This window comes from Chinchilla lanigera, unplaced genomic scaffold, assembly GCF_000276665.1.
Source record: "Chinchilla lanigera isolate Chin_1 unplaced genomic scaffold, ChiLan1.0 scaffold00046, whole genome shotgun sequence".
Taxonomy (NCBI): Eukaryota; Metazoa; Chordata; class Mammalia; order Rodentia; family Chinchillidae; genus Chinchilla; species Chinchilla lanigera.
The window spans coordinates 5,295,787-5,321,167 of NW_004955447.1; the positions used below are offsets into that span (position 1 = coordinate 5,295,787).

At 38.3% G+C, this 25,381-nt stretch overlaps 1 protein-coding gene across 4 annotated transcripts in view; it reads right to left on the reverse strand.

Annotated features, from left to right (window-relative positions):
- Stap1 (signal transducing adaptor family member 1) overlaps positions 1 to 25,381 on the reverse strand; it is a 52,507-nt gene that overhangs the window by 3,079 nt on the left and 24,047 nt on the right. For 3 of the 4 annotated variants that reach the window (XM_005392840.2, XM_013518538.1, XM_013518539.1), the window contains 6 exons: positions 21,156 to 21,269; positions 19,131 to 19,187; positions 15,922 to 16,094; positions 14,387 to 14,515; positions 8,478 to 8,547; positions 6,050 to 6,146 (listed from right to left, as the gene is read on the reverse strand). In XM_005392840.2, the coding sequence (XP_005392897.1) occupies positions 6,050 to 6,146; positions 8,478 to 8,547; positions 14,387 to 14,515; positions 15,922 to 16,094; positions 19,131 to 19,187; positions 21,156 to 21,269 (640 nt within the window). Of the gene's footprint in view, positions 1 to 5,996; positions 6,147 to 8,477; positions 8,548 to 14,386; positions 14,516 to 15,921; positions 16,095 to 19,130; positions 19,188 to 21,155; positions 21,270 to 25,381 lie in introns of all 4 variants that reach the window. The other variant, XM_005392841.2, reaches the window with a different exon arrangement.

The following is a 25,381-nucleotide window of genomic DNA, read 5'->3' on the forward strand; positions in this document are numbered from 1 at the left end:
TTTGGGGGAGAAAGTCTGACAAAGGAAGAACATGAGGGAATTTTGTGTATACTGATTTTGAAGTTGATTTTCAAAATGTATAGGATGATACACCAAAATTAGTGAATTTTATTGTACATAAATTTAAATAGTTTTTTAAAAAGTAGCTCATCTGTATAAGAAATGCCACACTTGGAATTACTAAGTTTACATCTATTGTTACTAATAAAAGCTCCTAAGGTGCCATAATTTATCCTCAGCATTAAGATTTTATAGCCTTAGGAACATACCACTGAGACCTCATGTGGGAAAGCCTGGACTAACCTCAGGAGAGGCCAGGTGAGGAGTGGTTCGGCCGTGTTGGCTGACAACCAGCACCAGATGTCACCTGGCTTCATTGGAACGGTCCAGCACCAGTCAAGCCACTGAGTGCTTAAAATCCTGTAAAATGGCACCAAATGAGACTAGAAGAACTGCCCGACTAAATCTGGTCCAAGTTGCCAGCCCGCAGAATCCTAAACATAAAAAGGTTGTTGATTCAAGCTCCATGTTTTGGGTGGTTTGTTATACAGCATGACCATTACAGGGTTTTTATTTGGTTGTGTTTTGGTTGGCTCACTGTTTTTCTGATGTGGGCATTCCCAGTTCTAAACTTAGCTCTTAGGACTGCTCTGTCCCTGTAGATTATGGTATATAACACTGTCACTGTCATTGGAGTCTAGGAACTGTCTAGTGTATTCCTTGTCTTCTGTGGTAAAGCCCAGAGCAGAAATTAATGAAACTGAGACTAAAAAAATGCAAAGAATGAATTAATCAAATAGCTGGTTCTTCAAATTAATAAACAAAACACACAAACCCTTAGCCAGTCTTACCAAAAGCAGGAAAGAAAAGACCAAAATCAATGCAATTAGAAATAAATGCAAAATCACAATGGACATGCCAAAAATTCAGATGATTTCTAAATCTTTAGAAACCCACTCTCCAGTAAACTGGAAATCCTGAAAAAATGGATGGATTACTAGATAGATAGGAATTACCAAAACAACCAAGAAGATGCACAAACCCTGAACAATCTAATAACAGGCAGTAAAATGGAGGCAATCATAATAACAACAACTTAATGACTCAAAATAGCCCAGGACTCAATGGAGTCACAACTGAATTTTAAAAGAACTTCAGTGAAGATCTGACACCAATACTCCTCAGGTTCTTTCATGAAATTGAAAGAGAAGGAATACCCCAAAATCACTCGTGGGGGCTAACATTACCTTGATTCCAAAACCAGACAAGAACTTAACTAAAAACGAAAACTAAAGCCCAATCTCTTCAATGACATAGATGGAAAAATCCTCAACAAAATACTGGCAACCAACGCAGCAAATCATCAAAAAGATCATATATCATAACCAAGAAGGCTACATCCCATTAATGCAAACCTGGTTCAGTATACCCACATCAGTAAACATAATACATCACATAAATAGAAGCAAGGACAAAAATCACATGACCATCTTGATGCAAAAAGAAAAAAACCTTGAACTAAATCCAATATCCATTTATGATAAAAAAAAAAAGCCTGAAGAAAATAGGTGTAGAAGGACTTTATCTCAATCTGATAAAATCGATTTATGAAAAACCGTCAACATCATATTAAATGGAAAACTGAATGTTTTTCCCCTAAAATCAGAAGTAAGACTTTTGTCTTATTTTTGTCCACTTTTGTCCACCAAAGTACTTAAAACTTTAGCCGAAGCAATCAGCCAAGAGGAAGAAATTTATCATTATTGTTTTGTTTTGTTTTTTTTTGGTTTTTTTCTGGTACCGGGAATCAAACGCATGACCTTATGCTTGCCAGGCAGGCGCTGTGCTGCTGAGCTAAATCCCCAGGCCCCAAGAGGGAGAAATTTAAAACACACATAGGGAAGGAAGAAGTCTATTTCATAGATGACATGGTCCTTTACATCAAAGACCCAAAAAAACTCTACCAGAAGACTCCTAGAATTAATAAATTCAGCAAGGTAGCAAAATACAAAACCAACCCTTAAGTATCAATAGTGTTCCTATACACCTATAATCAACCCATTGAGTGAGAAATTAGGAAAATAGCCCTATTCACAATAGCTTCAAGAAAAATTACTTAGGAATTAACCTAATGAAGTACAAGAAAAGTATACTACTTGTTATGGTTTATATCTAGATGCCCACCAAACCTCATGCACTCATAGGTGGGGCTTTGGGGAGGTGATTGGGTCAGTGGGCATGACAATCTCAGTGGATTAGTCTACTGATGAGCTCATAGATAAATGTGATGTTGGGAAGTGGCCATCGTTGGAGGAGGTGGGTGACTGGGGATGTGGTCTGGGAGGGTTTATCTTTCTCCCTCTCCCTTGATTTCTTTCTGCTTCCTACAGTGCCATGAGCTATTCTCTGCCATGCCACCCTGCCTTGGATCCAACCAACTGTGGGCTAAACCTCTGTAAACTGTGAGCCAAAATACACCTTTCCTCTTTAAATTGTGGGTGTCAGGTATTGTGTCTCAGTGATGAGAAAAATAAATAAGACAGTTCTTTGAAAAAGATATCAAGGCCTCAGAAAATGAAAAGGTACCTCCTGTTCTTGCATAAGCCGAACCAATGTTGTCAAAATGGCCATACTTCCAAAGCTGACATACTGATTCAGTGCAATCCCATTCCAAATACCAAGAGCATTCCTCACAGCAATAGAAAAAAACAATCCTAAAATTCATACAGAAATGGAAGACATCCACAATAACAAAGGCAATCCTGGGTAACAAGAGCAAAGGAGAAGGCATCACAATACTAGATTTCTAGTTATTTTACAAAGCTATAGTGATTTTAAAAACAAAAATGGTGCAAAAGCAGACACGGATCAGAATATAGAGTGCAGAAAACTCCAGGCACATTCAGCCGTCTGCTTTTTCAGCCAAAACATACTAAAAGAAAGAAAACTTCTTTTACTAGTGCTGCTGGGAAACATGGCTATCCACATGCATAAGACTGAATCTAAGGGGCTGGGGATTTAGCTCAGTGGCAAAGCGCCTCCCTGGCAAGCGCAAGGTCGTGAGTTCGGTTCCTGGTACCGGAGAAAAACCAAAAAAAAAAAAAAAAGACTGAATCTAGATCCATATCTTTTATCATATTTACTAAACTAAAATCAAAATGGATCAAAGATCTAAATATTAAAATGGAAACACTTTACTAGAAGATAAAATAGATAAAACTTTTGAAGACATAAGCATAAGCAAGAACGGTCTGAACAGAACCCCAGCTGCACAAGAAATAACAAATCAACAAATAAGATTTTGTCAAATTAAGCTTCTACACAGCAAAGGACACAACCAGCAAGATGAAGAGACAGTCTACACAACAGGGGGGAAAGTTTGCCAGCTACTCCTTGGACAGAGAACTAGTACCCAGAAAATATAAAGAATTCAAAAAACTTCAACCTCCAAAATAAAAGATCCAGTCAAGGGCTGGGGATTTAGCTCAGCAGCACAGCGCCTGCCTGGCAAGCACAAGGTCGTGAGTTCAATTCCCAGTACCAGAAAAAAACAAACAAAATAAAACAACAACAAAAAAAGATCCAGTCAAAATTGGCAAGTAAAATGACACTTCTCAAGAGAAAAGAAAATGGACAATAAATACATGAAAAAATGTTCAACATCTCTGGCCATTAGAGGAATGCAAATGAAAACAACACTGAGGTTTCATCTTAAGAAAGAATGGCTATAATCAAGAAATTGAGTAACAGATGCTGGCCAGGCTATAGGGAAAAGGGAACACTTCTCCGTTGTTGGTGGGAACATAAACTAGTACAAACACTATGTAAATCAGTATAGAGATTCCTCAAAAACACTGAAAGTAGAAATTCCATTTGACCCAGCTATTCCCCTTCTGGATATTGTCCCAAAACAATTAAAGACATCGTATTACAGTAATACATGTATAATCATGTTTATAGCAGCACAACTCATAATAGCTAAATCTTCGAAGTTATCTGTATGTTCAGAAACAGATGAATGATTAAAGAATATGTGGTATTTATGTACAATGGAAGGGCTGGGGATTTAACTCAGCAGCACAGTGCCTGCCTGGCAAGCGTAAGGTCATGAGTTTGATTCCCGGTACCAGAAAAAAACCAAAGTAATAACAATAATAATAATATGTACAATGGAACAGTATTCCATGAAGGATACATTGTAGCCATTTGTAGGAAAATGGATGCATCTTGAGACCATAATGTTAAGTGAAATAAACCAGACACAAATTTAAATATTACATGGCTTCTCTTACATGAGAAATCCAAAGTATAAATAAAGTGCAAAATGAAAGACTGATAATAGGAAACAGGGAAATCTTTCTCTAATTGGAAGGGGACCAAGAGATGAAAGGAGCGGGAGGGGAAGGGATGTAAAAGGAATTGAGATGCATTATGTACACGTGCTAACTCTCTATGACGAATGTAATCATTAGGTACTGTGGACAGGTACTAATAAAAGTCAAAATTTAAAAAAGAAATTAAACAATCTACTGAGGTCAGAGATAGAGGGCCATAGGAACCAGCAATTTAGATGTTAGAAAAGAGTAAGGAGAGACACTGGCCATTTTTAAATGTTATTTCAACGCCGGAAATTAGATTTATGTGTAAACATGAAAAGAAGGAATATTTCAGATCTAATATTAAGGACAAATTCTTTAATACAAAAACTGACCAGAGTCCTCGCTTTGGCAGCAAATATACTAAAAACTGACCAGAGCGAGACAAGGTGGTGTATGCCTATCATCCCAGCACTCTGGGAGGCCAAAGCAAGAAGATTGCAAGTTCAAGCCCAGCCTGGGCAACTTAGTAACTTAGCAAGACTGTCTTGAGTAAAATAAATAAAAATGGCTATGGACAGGCTGGGGATATAGCTCATTGGCACAGTGTCCGCCTGGCAAGTGCAAGGTCCTCAGTTTGTTTCCCGGTTACCCACCCCGCTCTCAAAAAAGGCTGTGGATGTATCTCAGGGCAAAGGCCCAGGCTTCAATGCCCAGGATTACACACACACACACAAAAAAAAAAAAAACCAACCAAAAAGAAAAGAAACCAACCAACAAACAAACAAGCAACCCCCAAAATGAGAGATTTTTTTTTCTTTTTTGAAGTGCTAAGGATTGGACCCAGGACCTTCTACACACTAGGCAAACATTCCATCACTGAGCTACACCCCCAGCCAGAGAAATTTTCAAACAAGTTGAATGGTCGCATCTTAGAGACACTCGCTGTTCAGGTGACTCCTGCAGAGTAGACGCTGTACTCAGTGAGCTTCTCTAGGTCTTCAGAATCTGCGCTTTTGCGTTTTCTGTTATTTGGAATTAGGTTCATAAGGGCTTAGCCGATAACCACATGTAATAGGGATTGTTGAAAAAAATAAAGAGCAACTGTTACATCCTACCTACCTTCTTCTGCCAAAGACAAATTCAAACAGCCAGTTTGACGGGCATGTGAAGCGTGCAGTTGCTTGACTTAATGGGATGCGGTCACTGTTTTGAACCTCTTGATTTACGAACAGAGGGCCCACGAATTCTGTAGTTGGTCCTAACTTTCATCTTTGTAGGTTCTCACCACTTACTTCCTTGTTATCCTGTCATCTAACTTCTGCCTTTGTAGTAGAATAAAACTTCTCTCTCAGATTATCTGTTGCCTAACAAGCAATCCCCATAGCCTCTCCCTCAGTCCTCACTGTATCCTGTCTGAAGCATTGACAATGTGAACAGATCGTCCTTGATACTTCCTTTCTACAGCTCAACTTGTTCGATAAAGCTAAATAGAATAATGAAATGAAGGTAACTGTACAGCGCCTCAGGGTTTTTCATCCCTCAGATGGAAGTCATACTCTATTCACAAGGATTTATTGGTACTCCTTTATTTTCAGACTCAGAGACAAAATGATTCCCCAGTGGATAAATTCAAAGGCTAAACCACAGTTCGTGCCTGGCTGGTGTTACAAATCATACCAGAGCTTTTGAGTTGTGTCTTTCTTAGCACAGCAGTGAGGTGAAGAACATACCGAAGTTATCATCAGTGGAATAAATAAATGGTCGTAAGTTTCCTCGAGTCTCCTTCACGAAATAATCAATGACACTGAAAAGGCTTGGGAGCGTGACCTGTGTGAAGAGAAAGTGAGAAGGCTCAATGCACTTCAGGAGATTATTGTGTATGTCCTGACCTCCAGAAAATCATGTCAGTAATTTATTTCGATGGTCCTACTTAACCATGTGTCGACTCCTTGTTGAGGAATTAGCCCTTTCCCGCTAAATCTGGCGACCAACAGCTAGGTACTTTGATTCCCCCCCCCCCATATAAGATATAAGAACGACTCGCGTTAGGACAGAATATGTTCCATTCCTGAAATTGGAGCTCAAATGTAGAAGCAAGACAGGAAAGTGATTTCCTAATCAAATGGTGACTAATAGAAGTAACTACTTTCCAGTCTCTGCGGATTTGCTAGCCTTCAGAATGCCTAGTTATAAGAATAGTCTCTGTTATCATAAACTTACTTCTGCTTAACTCAGGCATAGTTTCCTCTGCTGAAATCAAAGAGCTCTTAAAGCCAAAGAAGTTAAGCATTTTAATCTCATTTTAACAGAAGAATTTACTGGTCTAGAAGTAACAGGTATGTGTCTCTACTCCTAAAACAATTATTTTTATGCAAGGGAAATCTGGTTAAATGTGTATATCCCAAGTAATTTTGAAGAGAAAAAAGGACTATAAAACTTCACCCTGAGCCGGGCACGGTGGCGCACACCTATAATCCCAGCACTCAGGAGGCTGAGGAAGCACAGTGGCCAAAAGTTCAAGGCCAGCCTGGATACATAGTGAGACCCTGTCTCAACAAACAAAGAAACAAAACTTCAAACTGAGTAAGGGTAGGTGGAGGGGTTCGGAAGAGTGACAGGTGAAATGAGAACCCAGACTCTTAGTTTTCCTTCCACTGTGGACTCTACAGCCAGGACAAAAATGCGCCCTGGTTCACCAGTTACAAGTGTATGCCGGATACACTATACCTCCCCGGCCGTTACTTCCATTTACTTGATTATTTGGATGCTCCTTTAGCGATCCAGTTCTCACCTCCTATTAAAAATACAGTGGGCGTGGATCTAAGAACTGAGACGCTCTGGGAGGATCTATGGCAAAGGTGTGTGCCATGTACATCAGTAGCTATCTTTCTCTCTAAGGGTTATGGTTGAAATACAAGTAACTCAATTGCACTGTCCCTCTTTCTGTTGGATCAGCACAATGGGCCTGGAGAGACAGAGGCACTAGGTGCTCAGTTTTAGAAAAATGTAAATATCTTTTGAGATCCACAGTTCCATTTAAGTGCAGTTCCTACAACCTAAGATCAGAGCTGTATTCCTTTTAAGCATCCTAGAATGTTGGCCACATCACATTTCTACTGGCTGAGACCAGTATGAATGTGTTTTCTCATCTGTGTCACAGACGTAACAATTTCTATCTCAGGGTATTGGAAGACATGAAATTGTATATGTAAATTACTTAGCTCTGTGCCTAACATGGTATCTGGTGGTTTCGCTTTTCTGTCATGATAAGTGATAAGTCAGCTAGGGCTGGAGTGGGCTTGAAGCCAAAGAACTGCTTTCCTCACTGGTATGTTTTTAAAAGGAAAAACTCAGCTTCAGCATGGTAGGTATTATGGGCTAAGTCAATGATGGCGAACCTTTTAGAGATGAGTACCCAAACTGCAACCCAAAACCCACCAATGTATCACAAAGTGTCAATACTGCAAATAAACCTGAATACTAAAGTTTTAGTTTAGAAAAAAACAACTCATACATCAGAATCTTTTGTCTTAAAAGAAAAGTGACATGTGCCATAGGTTCGCCACCACTGGTCTACATAGTCACAGATTTTTTTCCCCTTAGAAATAAGCACAGCTAAACACTTACCATTGTAGGATGTAAGACAAACGTCCAATAATATTTTTTCTACCCCCGCAAACAATGTATTGATGAAGACTCCCGGCGAGCAGGTGCGGTAGGCAGCACACACAGTTGAGATCTCAGCTACTTGGGAGGTTGAGTGAGATAGGATAGCAAATCCCAGGCCAGCCTGGGCAACTTACTCCTTTCAGAAAATAAAATTCAAAAAAGGAGGGGGATGTAGCTCGATGGCAAAGTGCTTGTCTAGCACGAGTGAGCCTTGTAGCTTTGATTACTGGTGATGCAAAGAAATAAGGAGACTTGCAGAAAAATAAAAGCAGAAAGCACTGCTAGAAGCAGATTAGCTCCCTTTGCCCCTCAGCTGCCGGTCGCTGTCTCACTGCTTGTGCTGGGTGTCTGCCACCTGCAGGCTCCTCTCCTGTTTTTGCCAACAGTGTCCCTAGAAGAGAAGTCTGCATTCCCTCCTTCTTTGTGTTCTATAAAGGTGGGTTTGAGAAGGAGGAGAATATTACCAGCAGCAAAGAAATAGCTACTTACAGGTTTTTCCAGTTCGATTGTGTAGTTTTCTCCTGTGTTCACTACTTTGTAGTGCTTGATTCTTGGCATGCTGAATAACAATATGAATAGTTACTATTTTTTGTTTTGTTTTGTTTTGGTTTGGTTTTTCTCCGGTACCGGGAACCGAACTCACGACCTTGCGCTTGCCAGGCAGGCGCTTTTTGCCGCTGAGCTAAGTCCCCAGCCCCTGAATGGTTACTATTTGATTATATGACTGGGTCAATGCAAGCTACAGTTAGTACAAAATATGTCTATATAGTAAACCTATGTCCCCGTGACTATAGTTTGGGGGAAAAGTCCTTGCTGAGTTCTTTTTAATTCGTGTCTCTGTGGGGAGGGAGGGGTCTACACCCCAGGGATACAGGAAATCTGGATCATTGAGTGGGTAAATAAGAAAGGAAAAGGGGAAGTCAAGAACTAAAACTAAAAAGTGAAAATAAATAAAGGAAAATTAACATTAAAAATAAATGTATGGGCAGCAAAAAAGAAAAGATTCTCTTTTAAAAGTCGTTCCACACAAGGTACACAGTATAGTGAATGAGTGTTTATATCTCCCTTCTCTTCCTTTCAATTTTGACGGAGTCTCACTAAGTAACTAAATTGCCCAGGCTGGGTTTGAACTTGCAGTTGTCCTCCCTGGGCCTCCCACCCTGGTGGGATTACAGGCACGTGCTACCTCCCCCAGGTGCCTTACTCTTTTATAGCTGCATAATACCCTAAATTGTTACCATCCGGAATATTTTATATTTTATGGATTATGAACTGCTTAAAAACAAGTAGCACATTCTTGTTCCAGCACTGGGCCTATAATAAATACTTATGCAAAAATTTTATTTTATTTATTTATTTATTTTTTGTCTTTTTGAGACAGTGTTGCTCTACAGTTCAGGATGGCCTTGAACTCACTTTGTAGCCCAGGCTGGTCTTGAACTCATAACAATCCTCCTGCTCAGCCTCCCAAGTGCTGGGATTACAGGCGTGCACCACCTCGCCCGGCAAAAATTTTAAATATTAGATTATCTCATAATGTTATCTGCTAGAACCAAATAAGTTTATATTGAGAGCAGAAGGCAGTATTCATTCCAGTTAATTTTGAGCAACAGCATGTTTGTCTTAAATTCCTTTGATTCATATGATAGTAAACACTTTGTAATGTTTAAAAGCTAACAGCCTGGCAAGCGCAAGGTCGTGAGTTCGATTCCTGGTACTGAAAAAAAAAAAAAAAAAAAAGCAACAGCATTTATTATGTCATTTGTCAGAATGATAACATTTGTCCAGAAGCTATTTAAAGCAAGATTATTCATTAGGTTCAGCTTTTCTACAAGGCCTTTCCACCTTTTTTTAAAATTACTTCTTTCTCCAGCTCCAGTTCATATGCCTCTAAGAACGTGCTATACAAAAGTCTTCAATTCAGAGGACTCTGTCCTCATCTACCTTTATATCCACCTCCTGTCTCAAAGGGACACCATGTTAGAATACAATAAACTAATTTGCATGACCTACTTTAAAAACATGGCAGAAAGCCAACAACTCACTTCCTTCCTAAAAGAAAGTATTCCTTAATGCTCAGATTCCAGGAGTCACTTACAGACTGGTGATGAAGTGTTTTTAGACAGGAGAGAGCTTCCATGTCTTGTACTCATTCAGACTCTGGCTTTAGTTTTACTCCTACAAAGGGCAGATTTTTTTCAATGAGAATTTCTGCATCCTATAAAGTTAGTGCTAGCTATTCACTGGTTCAAATTCTGGTTCCGTTTTCTGTGCTTCCCTGGTTTTTCATCTATACAATGGAGATGGTGCTGCCATACCTCACAGGGCTGCTGTGGGCTAGTGCTTGCAAAGTCCTTAGTAATGTCTGACACATTTAAGACTCAGGACATTTTAGGGGCTGGGGATTTAGCTCAGTGGCACAGTGCCTGCCTGGCAAGCCCAAGGTCATGAGTTCGGTTCCTGGTACCAAATAAAACAAAACAAAAAAGACACAGGACATTTTAACTATTGTTTTACTACATTTTAAATTTGTAGTTTTAATTCGATTATTTCTGTGAGTCTTGGCTTCTTCACTTGTAAAACATGGAAAACCCTGTCTGCCTCCATGTTTTTACTGTGTCTGAAGGGGATGTTTGCTAGCACTCAACTCGGGGTTCACAAGTGGGATTGTGTGAAAGGGGGGCTTGATTGCTGCTGTTGGTAATAACCATCACATCTCGGTCTTCACTCATGGCTAAGCTGTGGACAGAAAAGTGACAAAGGCCAATAGGGTCTTCTGGAGTTCTGATAGAGGAGAACACTGAAGCAGAAAGAAGAGCGAAAATCCCACTGAAGTTGATTACATGGAAGTTGCTTAGGCTTTGCCTCTCATTTTAGACCTTTTGTTTTTCTTTCATATTTTGTTTGGTTTTAAATATTTTCTACAGCTTCCTTAGCTAGTGGCCTTCCAAGCTGTTTTTATTATTAGCATGGCACCTAGTCAGTAATTTCCAGAAAACAAAACCAAAATATAAAGTTTGTTGTAAGGATAGCTTTCTGTTTTATGAATGCATTCGCCCATTGGCTGAGCAAAAATGGATGATATTCTACACCGGCTAATTTGTCACTGAATGACTTGTTTATTCCTGAGAAGAGTCTTCCCTCCCACAGCTGATTTGTTAACAGATGGAAAATTTTTGCTTCCAAGTACTGTTTTGTAAACCAACTTGTCCTTTTCAGCTAGTGTTTTACCACACAAACTCACCTACCTTGCATGGCTGAACATTTCTCTATAACTCATTTGTAAGAGAATTACTTGGGGTTTTGGAAACACAGGTGTTTCCTAATAGTCTAGATTTCTACTGAAGTCTTTCATTAAGGTCTACACTATGAGGTAAAATTCTAATACATTCTATAGTTGCTATCCTTAACAATTAAGTGACCTGTTAAATAAAAGATATGACATTCAGGCATTCTCAATGGCCTCTTTTGATGCATTAGAGAACACAAATAATGATCCTTAACCACATGTGTCTGGTTCATAAGGAAAACTTTGTGTAGTAACAGTTAAATTTTTGTAAGCCTCCTTCGTGTGTAATCAGTTCTCCAAAGTCTAGCGAGCACATACTGATTCCAGTGTTAGAATGTTTAGCTTGACTGTATACCTCACTTCTTGCTTTCTAAATACTTAGGAGAGAGGAGGTGATTTTATGAAATGTTATGTTTTTATGACCATCAACTGACATCAAACTGGAAGTGAGCTTACTAAAATTAGAACTACATAACTGATATGATCTCCTTTTTCCAAACTTTCTTATGCATTTCAATACAACTTAAATACAATATAAATATAGTAAAACTGTGGCATTAAATTCACATCCTAAGTATAGAAACACTGCATTTTGTTATAATCCACATGTGTAGCAGAAAATGCTGTTATTTCTCTAGTTCAGTTATATGGAAAATGTAGTGCAAAAGATGAATAATTTAGACTAGTGTAATGGTTGATACATTGTGTCAACTTGATAAGTTTAGAAGCTTAACTAAGGGACTCAGCAGGGGCCAGGGTCCTCACTTTGTGAATATCCTGAGCCTGTGCAAGAGGAGGGCACAGAGATGGTGAGGGAATAAAGGACCCACCCTAGAGTGGAGGGCCTGCACACAATATAAGGGGGGAAAGAGACTTGCTCCTCATCCCCTTTTGCTTGTGTTGCTCTTGCTGTCTTATGCTGCCTTGAGCTGTGTCACTCTGCCTTGGAGTCAGCTGATTGTAGACTGAAACCACCACAAACTGTAAGCTAAGTAAACCTTTCCTTCCTTAATTTTGGGCATTGGGTATTTCGTCTCAGCACAGGAGAAAAGTAACCAAGGAAACGACCTTAAAAGAGATCTGCTGCTATTTTGCAGGAAATAATTTATATGTAAGTGAAGTAAACAAACCAAAAAAGAAATAATATGAGGGACAAAAAGCAATCACAGTCTTGTGTGACCTAATTTTTTTAACAGTTAGATTATGTTTCTTAAAATTTTTTTCTCTGTAAATTTTAATTCAGTTCTATAGTCTCTTATTTTTTAAAAGTAAAAGTATCTGATACTTAATTTCCTACACTCTGAAAAATGACAAAATCCTTGACCAAAAGATACAAAACAGAAAAATACACTTTTAAGTAGGAGTTCTAAATTTACTGATATTTGATGGCATGACAACTTTCATTTCTTTTGGTTTTGTTTCAAGGTAGTTAAATTTTAAATCAAATAGCCTAAAACTAAAAAAAAAAAAGTCCATATACTCTACTATATTCCAATGGAGTTAAAAGTTCATCCTTAATGTTTAACAGATGTTATTAAGATAACATAGAAGACATCAGCAAGCCACAAGAAGATTGACAGATAGTCACAGTGGAATACACAGCTACGTACACCTACACACACACACACACACACACACACACAGAAGCAGGATCTGACTTACCCTCCAACATTCCTGCCATCTGTTTAGTGCACATAGCTAGTGTATAAAGACAAGTACCTGTCTGCATTGGAGTAACGGACAAGTGAATAGCGCTTAGGGGCCATAGCTCACACTAATAGTGCAGCCATAGTGCCATCGTTTTAATTTCTCCTGCAAGTGACTATTTTCTTTTTACTGCCTTGACTCACTCTCAATGTCTTCATATTGACTCTGTGTATAGTTACAGAGATTTATGGGGTGGATCAGTAGGTATAATTCTTAATAATAAATAGAGTGTTATTCCCATAAAGTACAGCAAATTCAAGCCTGGCATGATGACACACCCACGCCATTGCAACTCTTTGGGGCTGAGGCAGAAGAACGGCCAAATGCTGGCCAGCATGAACTGTATCACAAGATCCAAGAGTATGCTGATGAAAAATGTTTTTTAACTGATGAAGATTGTGACTTCAAAATAACACCGTAAGTATGCTAATGAAAAAAAAAGACTCTTTGTCTTTCTTCCAAAAAGAAAGACAACTTCAGGAATCACAGATCTTACTAAACAGTGATTGCATGTTTCCATGTAGGGCAGAAATGTCTTATGTTTTAAAGCCACAGTCCCCTACTGAAATTTAAGTTTTCATGGACTCTTAAACTATAGTGGCTCTGAAAAGATCCGCTCACTCTCACTACACACACAGAAAAACAGCATTTGTATTTAACTGTTCCTGACTTTCTCACGGGTAAACCTTCTTACTAGAAGGAACTACTAACCTTATCAAGAGGGTCCTTAGGAGCCCCTTTTGTCATTAGTCAGACTGTGTCAACAGCCCAGCAGCCTCTTCTGTCACTCAGAGTCAAACTCTGGTCCCTACAGTGACCTGTAGGCCACAGCGCGGTGGTGCACACCCGTAATCCCAGCCAGCACTCAGGAGGCTGGAGCAGGAGTTCTAGGCCAGCCTGGACTACAAAGTGAGACCCTGTCTCAAAATCCCACATACAGACAAAGGACTTTGAGTGATCTGTCCCTGCTCCACCCTGGACTCTTATCTCCTATGGCTTTTCTGCTTTATGACCCCACTGCAGGCACAGTGAGTCTCTTTCTGTTTCTTAAATGAGCCAAGTGTTCTTCTGCCTCTGGGCACAAGCTGCCTACACTGTTTGTAACCAAATATCGACCCAGTTTGTTCCCTCAATTCCTTTAGATCTCTGCTCAAGCATCAGTTAATCAAGTAAGCCTTCCAAGACCGCTCTAGGTTAAAACAGTAGAGGCTACAAAAATTTTCTCCTCTTATTGCCACCGAGGATTCCGGTCTCTCTCATCCTGCTTTCACCCTAAAAACTTTATCATCATTTATGCATATAACAAAACATGCAGGAGGCATGGATCCGAACTTGTGTGACTTTGATTTCTAAAGCAATGTCACGTTTTTAACAGTTCTACACAGTCTTAAATGAAACGTACTCTGTCTCCTGTCGGATAGTGATGGAATAGTTTCTACTGTCACTACCAGGTCTCAGGATCATATTTCCCAAGGAAGGATTCTTCTCCAACATCTCGGTTGCTTCTTTCCGGGAAACTGTATAAAAACATCTAGAGAGGGTAGAAGAAAATTTTTTTTAACTGATGAAGATCATGACTTCAAAATAACACTATCAAAATACCTTTTAGGGCTACAATTACTGATTTTTGTTAAAACTTCAGTTTTATTGTTAAAATTGTAATTGTATAATTTTAGTACCTATTATAACAAACCTGTGCCACCGTAAGTATGCTAATGAAAATGTCCTTCCCTCATTTTCCCAAAGCCTCTTTAAGCAAAGAGGACCTGGAAACTTATTTACAGATCATCATAGTATAATCACCACTAGCATTTAGAAATATAAAACAACAGTTAACAGTGTAACCCCAGTCTCAGTTGACAAGGGGGATCTTGGATAAATATTGGTTCGTGGTTTCCTTTCAAGGATATAAAACATCTCTAAATGTATCTCTTACTTAATCTTTGCTTTTAAAACTGATTTTAAGTATAGGTCCAAACTTACTCCTTTGGTACGCCTTTCTATTGTATTGTCGGCATTTTTACACATAATTTTTTTTAAAAAATAGCACTTCCTATTTTTTATAATATATTGTAGTAAGTGAAATATATTGACGTAGTCATAGGAAAAAACAAAAACAAAAACAAAAACAAAAAACCTGGTAGGGTGTGAAATATACCAGAATGTTAACAGCAAATTCCTCAGTGGTAAGACCAGGAATGATTCTAATCTTTTCTTTATCTGTAATCAACATATTAGTTGTTTTATTGAGAAAAAAAGAAAAGAAGCAATTTGTATGATCGTTCACCTTTCAGTCCACTGGCTATCTTGGGTTTCAGCGACCAATGCTTGGAAGGTTTCAGTGGTTATGGTAGAGATAGGCTCTGTATCTGAACCTGATGTCAAGTTTCACTGACAGGAATCCCCAGGAGAAAAGGGCTCACAGTCTTTTCAACAATATAGAAGATAAATGCTGGGTGCTGCTGAATCCTGCATGTTGCCTCCTCATTTTTTCAACAAGGGCCGTCTCAAAAGCACAAACTCCATAACTACTTACTGGCCCATCGATTGAATAGAATATTCTCTGCATTTAAAATTCTTTGCTATAATTTTGATAGAAAACTGGCCAGTTATAGAGCTGTATGGTAAAAAAAATACGTTTCCCTTCCTTCTTCACAGGAACTTTTATTTAGGTCTGAGCTCCGGAAAAAGTATCTATTTGGTCCAAGTTTGTGGGTAGAAGGGGATTTCCTGTGTGGTAAGAGAGCTGGTTCAAATCTGCATTAATTTGATCATGACATAGAAGAGGAAATGTAGCAGGTATTCAGAGACATGCAGTTTATCCCCAGGATTTTTTATTGTCCCTGGTTAAATAAGGTCAAATGAGTAACTCTCCTTGATAACCAGATACTCGTGTTAACAATCAAATGAATAAGCTGGGGTTCACTGGGCACTTACACTGGCATAGGGTTGAATGCATCCCTATGTTCTTCAATTGGTTCCTTCTCTTTTTCCACAGATGCAACTGGCAGCTGTTCTATCTCAGTCCTTCTTTTCTTTTCTTTCTCCAGGACTTCATGTAGTCTAATCACTTGCCCAGGTAGAAGTGACACATGTTGGGGCACAGAGAGCTGGAATCAATTAAAACAGTCGGCAGATGAGAAAGACAGCTAAATAATGTGCTGGTTTTAGTAAAGATAAGGCTTTTATGATTCTAAGGAACTCTGGTCACCTGGCACAGATGGATGGGTAGAATCATAAATAAATTTTGGTTCAGAGCAGGTGTCTTAGAATGACCTTTAAACCAACTAGAACCTGTAATGTGCCTGCCCTTCTTCCCAGAAATCTTCCTTTGGAGCCGGCCCCAAACCACAGTACACCTACTTTGTAGTACAAGCTAGTTTGAGCAATGACAAAAGTCTCATTTTTCATCCTGAGCTCACTAGTTCATCAGTGTGAAGGTCACTCAAGAGCACAGATAAGGTGTTTCATTTTCTCACAAGTAAACTTGGAACAAGCTCCACAATATTATGGCTTATGGGATAGAGATGAAACTACCCATTAGACAACAGAGAATCAGCATGAATGTGTGTGCTGCAAACATTTATTCATATGCGAGAATTACGATTCTTCTCTACCTATTAGTTGGGTTTGTTGTTACCTTTTCTAGAGCTATATTTTGGGTTAAGGTACCTACATATGTCCTGATTGTATCCCGACTCCCAGCTGAGTCTCAGGGTGGTGCCAACTTCATGATCATCCTCCTCAGTCTCCTGAGGGCTGAGGGCTGGAATTACAGGTACCGCTGTGCCCAGCTAATTTAGTCCCTATCTATGCCCAGCTACATTCTCTTAGGAGATGTATGCTTTTCTGTATGGGTCACCAGAGAGTCTGTCTGAAGGCAGTCATCTCAGCTTCCCATCTTTATCACCACAGGGGAATGCATTCCTTCTAGGGGGCACCCAAGAAAGTTCATCAAGTGTGGGAAAAGAGCATACACGTAATATTTTGCATTATACGTGTGTGTGTGTGTGTGTGTGTGTGCGCGCGCGCGTATGGTGTTTAAATAAAAATTCACTAACGGGGTGCACGGGTTAGAGACTTTTTTTTGATACTAGTTCTCACTATGTAGCCAGGCTAGCCTCAAATCCATAATCTTCCTGGCTCAGCCTCCCGTTAGCTGAGATTACAAATGTGTGCCACCATCTAGGCCCTAACGCCATTTCTTCATATGCCAAACCACAAGAAATAGCATAATGGGGAAGAAACGAAGTTACTGTTTATTTTTTATTTCTATTAATATTTTCTTTCAGCTACTTCTTGTGAAATGCTTATTATATCTCAAACATTGTGTTATCTCTACTGTACAAATGAAACAACAAACAACATGCTCAGAAAAATTAAATATCTAGTCCAGGGTCACCTCGCTAGTAAGTTGTAGAATCAGGACACAAACTTAAGTTTGTTTATTTGCTTGAAAAGCAATGTTTCAGCTCATGGAACTGTCTGCTCTCACCCTTCCCTGTCAAAGCTGTAATGTGATGTGACTGCTCATATACAATGATTTGGGACTGTAGCACAAAACATTTATAGAGCACAGAATTTGTCTTCCCTTGAAAAGTTACATAAATTTTATTTGGTAGTCTAATGTATAAATTTTATTATATTATATTATGCTTTGTATCCGTACCTCAAGGAAAATAGTAAAAATAAAATGTTCACCAAGCCTTATAATTAGCACATTAAAAAAATACAACAAGCCCCCCCTCCAGTTATTTTAGTGAATTTCTCAACCTGAGAAATACACTTGGGACATTTCTACCCCAATAAAAGAGGCACCTTGGCGCACAATTGCTTTTCCACAACAGAAGAACAAAGTTTAATTTCCCTAAGAGTTTCTTCCTCCAACCTCCAAAAGCAACATATCTTTCACATCTTTAACCAACCCACATGCGCAGCCTGTAATGCCCTACTTCCTCACACAGCAGTTGAACTTCAACCTTTATCTGTTAGCTGAGAGGAAGCCCCAGCATGTAACATCTTGGTAAAAGGCTTTTTCCATGTGACTGCAAAGACTTCGCTTAGAAAGGAGCTTGGGATACAGTCTGTTTAACTGACCCTAATAAACATGGAAAATATTCATATCCTCTAAATGTGTCAGAGAACATGGTGTTTTGTGGGAAGGAGCTGTTTATCAAAGAATCTCCTGTTTCCAAGATAGTTACTACAGTGGCTTTATTCAGATGAATGGTAGTTATCTTGATACAACAGTTAACTCTAAGCCTTTTGCTTCAGATAAAACGCTGTCCAGTTGAACAGATAAGTATCTCTTTGTTTTAAAACTCTCTAAACAAATGTGTAAAGGTGAATCTTCATTTTGACCATCTCTCCTTCTTATATTGTATATGTTAGTCATAAAATCCACCTGTTAGCATTTTATAAATACAAAATAAATAAGAAGTTGGGATATATATTCAAGTTGCTGTGTAAGCTATAAATGTCAGAATATACAAAAGACGTACATGTCAAAGATAGAAAGAAAAACGTAGCTCTTCCTGGCTACCTGATACTCATCAGCACCTTGCCTGGTCAGTTTTCTTCGTGATAATTATTGAAATGGGAAAAGATCTCATTTGCTAACCTGCTTGTTTTTTGCCCCCTTCCACTCACCTGATAGGAAGAAAACTTTCAGAAGCAAGTGCAAGGGCTTGTACCTGTCTTTTTCAATTGCTGTATCTCAGCCATCTTTTCTTTTTCAGATGTTATTTTTTATTAGTACATAGCAATTACACTGCTTGTGGGCAGTTGGTCCATGTACATAACCCATCTTAATTCTTTTCTTATCACCTTCCTCTCCCTGCCCCCTGCATCTCTCGTCCCTTTCCTGTGCAGAAGGCCCATCTCCCTATTTCTTAGTATCTGTCATTGAATTTGCTCTGTATTTATATTTTGAGTTTCTCATATAAAAGAAACAATATGATATTTAAGCTCGTGTGTCTGATTTATTTCACTTAGCATTATGGTGTCGAGGTGCTTCCATTTTCCTACAAATGACCGAAGTTTATCCTTCTCTATTCTTTATCCACTTTCTTTCTTCATGGTTCATAGTAGGTGTTCAGCAAATATTTCTGAATAAGCAAATTAATCAAAAGTGAAGACCTTCCTACCTCTTTCACTGTAAGAAGGAAGCCTCTCCATTCATCCCCACTCTCTGTGTTCTCTGTCTGCAGATGAAGACAAACACAGATGAAGAAAACGAGAGCGATTATGAGTATTAATGTTTTTATTGACTTCAAATAACTTTAGAATTTCATGATTAATTTATGACAAGATATGTAAAGCCATCAAAACCCAGCAAGACTGATAAAATACATATTCTTCTATTGAAGGATGCTGTTTAAAGGTCAGCTGTAATTTTTTAAATCACATAGGTCAAATGAAATGAAGAAATACTTCATTTTCCTCTTTGCATAGAACCATTAAAGTTCATTTTTTTAAGAACTATTGTAATATCATTTTTCTTTCATCAGAAAATAGAAATGCATGCCTTTAATCTGTTTGCTTATTAAACAAGTAAAATTGTGCATATTCATACTTAAAATTAAACATTAACAAACCTATTTCTGGTGTGTGAGTTAATGCTTCCTCTCTTGGTATTTAACATTGACTGGCTTGAAGATGGGGCAACCAGTGTGGGGAGGAACTCACAATTCTTAACTCTAAAATACCACTGTTGTTCCTACTGTGAATAACAACATCTACAAACCTACATGAGTGCTTACAGTGTCAACTACTGCTCTACGCCTTCACAGGTATTTGTTTACTCTTGTTCAGTAGGCACTGTAGGAGACTGTTGTTCAGAGTATGCTCCTGCACTGAGCTCCACAGCTAGACTGGAGTTCAAAATGAAGTCAATCATGCAAAAGCTCCACATCACTAAACCAAAACTGGGTTGTTATCTGACCTCTCTGAGAAATAAGGAAAAAAATAACAGTCAACTTTGCTGCACAGGCCAATTTCATTTGGCATAATAAGTGAAGTTCCTTCTCTCTTAATTCTTAAGCACCATCTCTTGTTATTTTGCTAACTTCTGGCTGCCATGAACTGGTTCCCCCTTCTTGCTGTGCTACCTTCTGCCCACCATGAATGTTTCTCCTCTGTAATGCCCCTCTGCCATGCCACCCTGCCTTACAGCCAGCTGACTATGGACTGAAACCTCTACAAACTGTGAGCTAAAAATCCTTTTCTCCTATTAAAAAAAAATTCTCACACACTAAAAAAGGTAACCTGAAGGAACTTGAAATAAAAATCTAATAAGTTTTCTATCACCTATCTATCTCTGCCTTACTAGGAAAATAACTTTGAAATGACCAACTCACTTTTTACTCCTTTTTTCAGAAAGAGGTACTTCATTACCATTATAATTTTATAGATTCTTTTCATTTAAAATATATTTATTATTTTTAAAATTGGTATGTACTAATTCAGATATTGGTTTATATCAGGGAAAACAAATATCTTTATTTTCATGGAGTTTAGGGTCAGTAAATAATAAGCATAATAGTACATTTGATAGTATCAGAAGAAAATAAAAACAAAATGTAGATCAGGGTAAAACAGATTGATAGTATGTTTAGGGAGTAGAAGAGGGGAAAGGTTGCAATTTTAATAAAGTGGGCCTCAGTGAGAGACTTACACCAGACTTACTTCTGAGTGAAGAAACAAAGGTATAAAAAAAAAGTCAAGTCACTTGCCTACAATCACACGGTTAATACATAAATCAGCCCAAGTTTAAATCTAGGTGTCTGACTTCAATGCTGTTCCCTTAACTGCTATATCCACAGGTCACCTACAAAGTTTGCTTAAAATATAGGCTCTGGGTCCCAGGAATTCAACTTGGAATTGAATTGTTCAATTGAAGGGCAACCTTTTTTTAAAATACCAGGTGGGATTTCTGACTTTGTCAGAAGATAGAAGTAGTATAAGGTTTCATTATGGTATATACTAAATAAATGAGCATGCTGTTCTAAAATCCAATTCCAAAAACTTGTCCTTTTTAATTGAAGGGAAAGAGATACTAACAAAGTATGAGACTTCACTCCTCTTATAATTCCCTTTTACTTCAGCTATTGAGTATTAAGAAGTGAGCGCACTTTATAAGAGTAACTTTTTAGAGTCCTGTTCTCACTCACCTTCAGGTGCACGTCCTCTTTTGGCAAAACAAGGGTGAAGTTTGCACAATTCTTTTCAGCTGAGTTCTGTTCAGTAAGGCGTATGAAGTTTAGTATGTCTAATTTGTCAACATACTGCAAAGATAAAGGAAAACCCCATTAAATTATTTCATGGATAATACACATTTTTTTTGTAGCAGGAAGGAAAAATAGTGTTTTCAACTGTTTCACACCTTGCATGAAACCCTGGCTTTTTTCCAGCCCTAAAGGGTATTTGGAAATCCATTAGATTTTGGTGTTGAATCTGATTCATACAAGTTTGTGAAATGTAGTTGTTAAATTTTCACAAATTTTGCAAATGAGTTGTAGAACACAGCCATTATTAAAAATCTAATTATATAAACATACCAGCAAGAGTTAAAGACATCATATTGCTGTGATACATGCATATCCATGTTTATAGCAACACAATTCATGATAGCCAACACCTGGAAGCAGCCTGTATGGTCATCACAGATGGATGGATAATGAAAATGTGGTGTTTACACACAGGGGAGTGTACTCTGCCATAAAGACAAACCTGAGTCATTGGTGGGAAAATGGGTGCATCTGCAAGCCATAATGTTAAGTGAAATAAATCACATGTACAAGTTTAAATATCACATAGATTTTTTTATACAAGAAACCCAAGTATAAATAAAGAACAAAATAACAGAGCTAGTAGGAAGTAGGGAGCTGTTGCTCAGATGCGAAGGAGATCAAGAATGGAGGCAAGAGGAAGGGAGGAAAAGGGATGAAAAAGAAATTAAGACGTGTTCTGCACCAGTACCGACTCCACACAAGGAAAGTCAACATTATGTCCTGCAAACAAGGACGAATGAAATTTTTAAAAATGAAAACTATAATTAAAACTCCAATTATTAGTTTCTAATAATATTATTACATTTTGCTACTCTCTGTGTTTGAGGTTATTTGCATCTTTGTACTGTGTGGTGAAATTATATAAGAGTGCTGCTACAGTGCTTTTCTTCTGAACTGCAGTTCAATGAGGTCATATGCATAAGTTGGAGTGAGCCATGGCAGGGGGTGTTACCCCGTGGAAAGTAAGGGTAGACCTGTTACAAAGCAGGTTTTGATTTATTGTATTGTTTATTGTCCCAGAGGCAGCACTTTTGTCTGCAAAAGACACATAGCAATTACTTGAAGCCTACATACAATCTTTATTACAGATTCTTTTTTGTTTTCCTTTACATCACCTTAAAATGTAAAAATTTTTTAAAAAGATGCCTAGTTCACATAATATAAAGTCAAGCCACTGGTCCTCAAACTTGACCCAAACTCCACTGTCCGCTGGTGCCAGCGTAGACTTCAGAAAATAAAAGGCAAAATGTTAATAATGCAGCTAAAATTTCAAAGTTTATTGTGTCTGAAGCTGTTTCACTATAAATAGAGAAAAAAGTTGATAAATATTCTTTCAGAATTAAAAAATATGTAATTCAGAGAAGTTGGGTCAGCAAAAATCCAAGAAAGCACTTGGGAATCAATTGGCCATATGAAAGTCACAGTAAGGGGTATTGTGAAATTTTAAATCGTGTGCTGTACATTTTCTATATCATTAATATTCATTATAAGTTTATTTGCATACATTTGCATGTACACTTTTTTCTAAGAAGTCATTGTTTAACATTCCATACACTACTGGCCATTAATATACTATTAAGAAATTATTTTCTCATCCAAGCACAATAAAAATATTCCTTCTGAACAATCCATCTATAGGACTGCTGTGCTTGCCCACTAGTATACAAAGAACTACCTTTGGTATGGTTTCTAGGAGCTTTTTTTGCTAACATAGCCTCATTCTTAACTTGCCTGTCTTTAGTTTGAATTCTTATAAGTCTCCTTATTTGCTTTTCTGAATAAAGGGGGGCAAGTAAATATCGTGTAGAGCTATTTCTGTATTGAGCTATTTCTGTATTTCTGTATTGAGATGGAGGGTAAGTTTGGGCTGAGGTTAGCCTGTTTATTTTCAATGAACAGAGAATTAGAAATGGAAAGAGAAGTTTAGTTTAAATTAAGCCCGGGTTTTTTTGACTGCCTGTCTGATCTAGCTCAGTGTTTGGCCGCAACATAGCGGAAGCAACAGAGGAAGAGGTGGCCGAGTTAGATAGGATGTGTGGGCTGATTATGGATTAGAGGAAACAAGTCATATCTTTTGCTTTTAATTGTAGTGTTGTAAAGAAACTTAAAGGTCATCTGTCTAATCCAGCTGCCACCTGAGCGTGCCTGTGCTTCTGACATCCCTCGGTGCAGCTCTTCTTCCAGAGGTGGGACAGCTGCTCATGACGCAGCCTCCTGCCTCCTGTGCAGCCCTGTCTATTAGTAAATGTTAGTGAACGGAGCCAGTCCCCCCAGCCCAGTAATTTCCATCCATTGTGCTAGACCCTTTTCTCTAGAATAACACTACAAGGATCCTGTGACTCACATGAGTGAGAGTTAGGCTTCGTGACAGCCTTTCAGATACATAAAGGAAGTTTTATATTCTTCCTGCTTTAAGTTAATAAATACATACAGTGCTCACCTGGTCTGTCCCACACTTCCTTTGGAGTGTATCACCCCACAAAGCTTCCTGGAAGATCTATGTCATCTTTTATCAAAATTGCTAGATGGGCAACATGCAGCATATCATTATAACAAACTCTTCATGATATAATGGTTAAGAAACCTGGCTCACAAGAAAGACCCAGATTGTTCCCCTTTTATTAACTGTCTGATCATGTGCAATTTCTTAATCTTTAACCTTGACTTTTTTCATCTAAAAACTGGGTATTAAAACAGTACCCTCTCTGGAGAGTTGCTGTGAGAATTCAACAGATAACACCTGTAAAATGCTGAAATGCTTACTGTATGCTAGCTACCATCTTACGTCCTATCTCATTAATTTCTTTGGATAGCCTTATGACATGAGCTGAGATCGTCTGAAGTTTAAAGATTTGAAGACCGAGGATACTGGAGAGCTCCTCAGCCCCTCTTTGTGTTGTTTGCTTTTCTACATTCACTTGTATCCTTTTGCCATCCAGTACTCTACGTCAGGTGACAGACCTAGGTAGACAACACCAAAGGCCTCTTGCACCCTTTGTCTTCCTGTTAAGTTGAACCACTGGGGCACACTGGCAGATCAGAGGGATGTGACGGGTGAAGTTGGGTATTTAATACCCTGTGCAGTTGATCTCCTAGATAAAGATCATACTTTTCTCAAGAATGATCTGTGTCTCCCTTTCCCTTGTAGATATGGTAGTGTGGCACTATTATTAGCCTCAGGTTCTGTACCAGCCTTTGTGAGCCTAGACTTTGTCTACTGCTTTGAGTATTTATTAAAACTTTATTCAACCCTCTTCAGATTGTCTAATTTGAGATGTGGTTTATTCTGTACAAGTTTTCTCATGGATACATTGAGTCACTGAAAGGTTAGGTAATTAGGCCAAGATCCCACTGTTAACAGTGGCAGGACCAGCAGAAAAACTCAGATAATCTGTCTGAACACTCCAGACTCGCATTCATCAAGCTGTACTGCCTTGCGTCACGTAGCAAGTGAGCAAGGATTGTCAGCTCTGCCATTTACTCTGCATTGTACAAAGTTTAAATGAGGTCTTTTGATTGACTGATGTCAGGGGGAAGTTAGAATGTACAACAGAGAACTTAGTTTTTATAAAATGTATTATGGTATTTGAAAACACCCTACTATAACTCGTTCTGTTCAGAACTCTGGTGAAAGATGTCTATTTTAAGTTTGTGTTTTCTTTGTTTTTAGTAGTTTCTGGCCAGTTCAGCAATGATGGTGCTGAAATGTCTGTACGGATACATTACATCAGCTCTATTTTGTCTTCCTTTCATTTGATCTGGGCATGCTAGTTCTAGTAATGATATTCTAAGAAGTATGGGCTACTCCTGTTCATGATCTGGAACGTTTATAGTTTAAAAAGTCAGTGGCTTATAAAGTCTCCTACATTCCAAGGTAGGCAGACTTTTGCACGAAAATAGCTTATTCATGGAATAAAATAAAGCACACAAGCAAAATCTGAAATAAAGTAAATCTTAGAATCCCTTTGCTGTTATTCTCATAAGGGGTATGATTTTGTGTTTCAAGAAAAATTAAGTTGTGATATTGTATGTTATGAAATTCTGGAGAACATCTTTTTCCTTTCAGATTATAATCGTATACTAGAGCAACATAAGTAAGGACCATT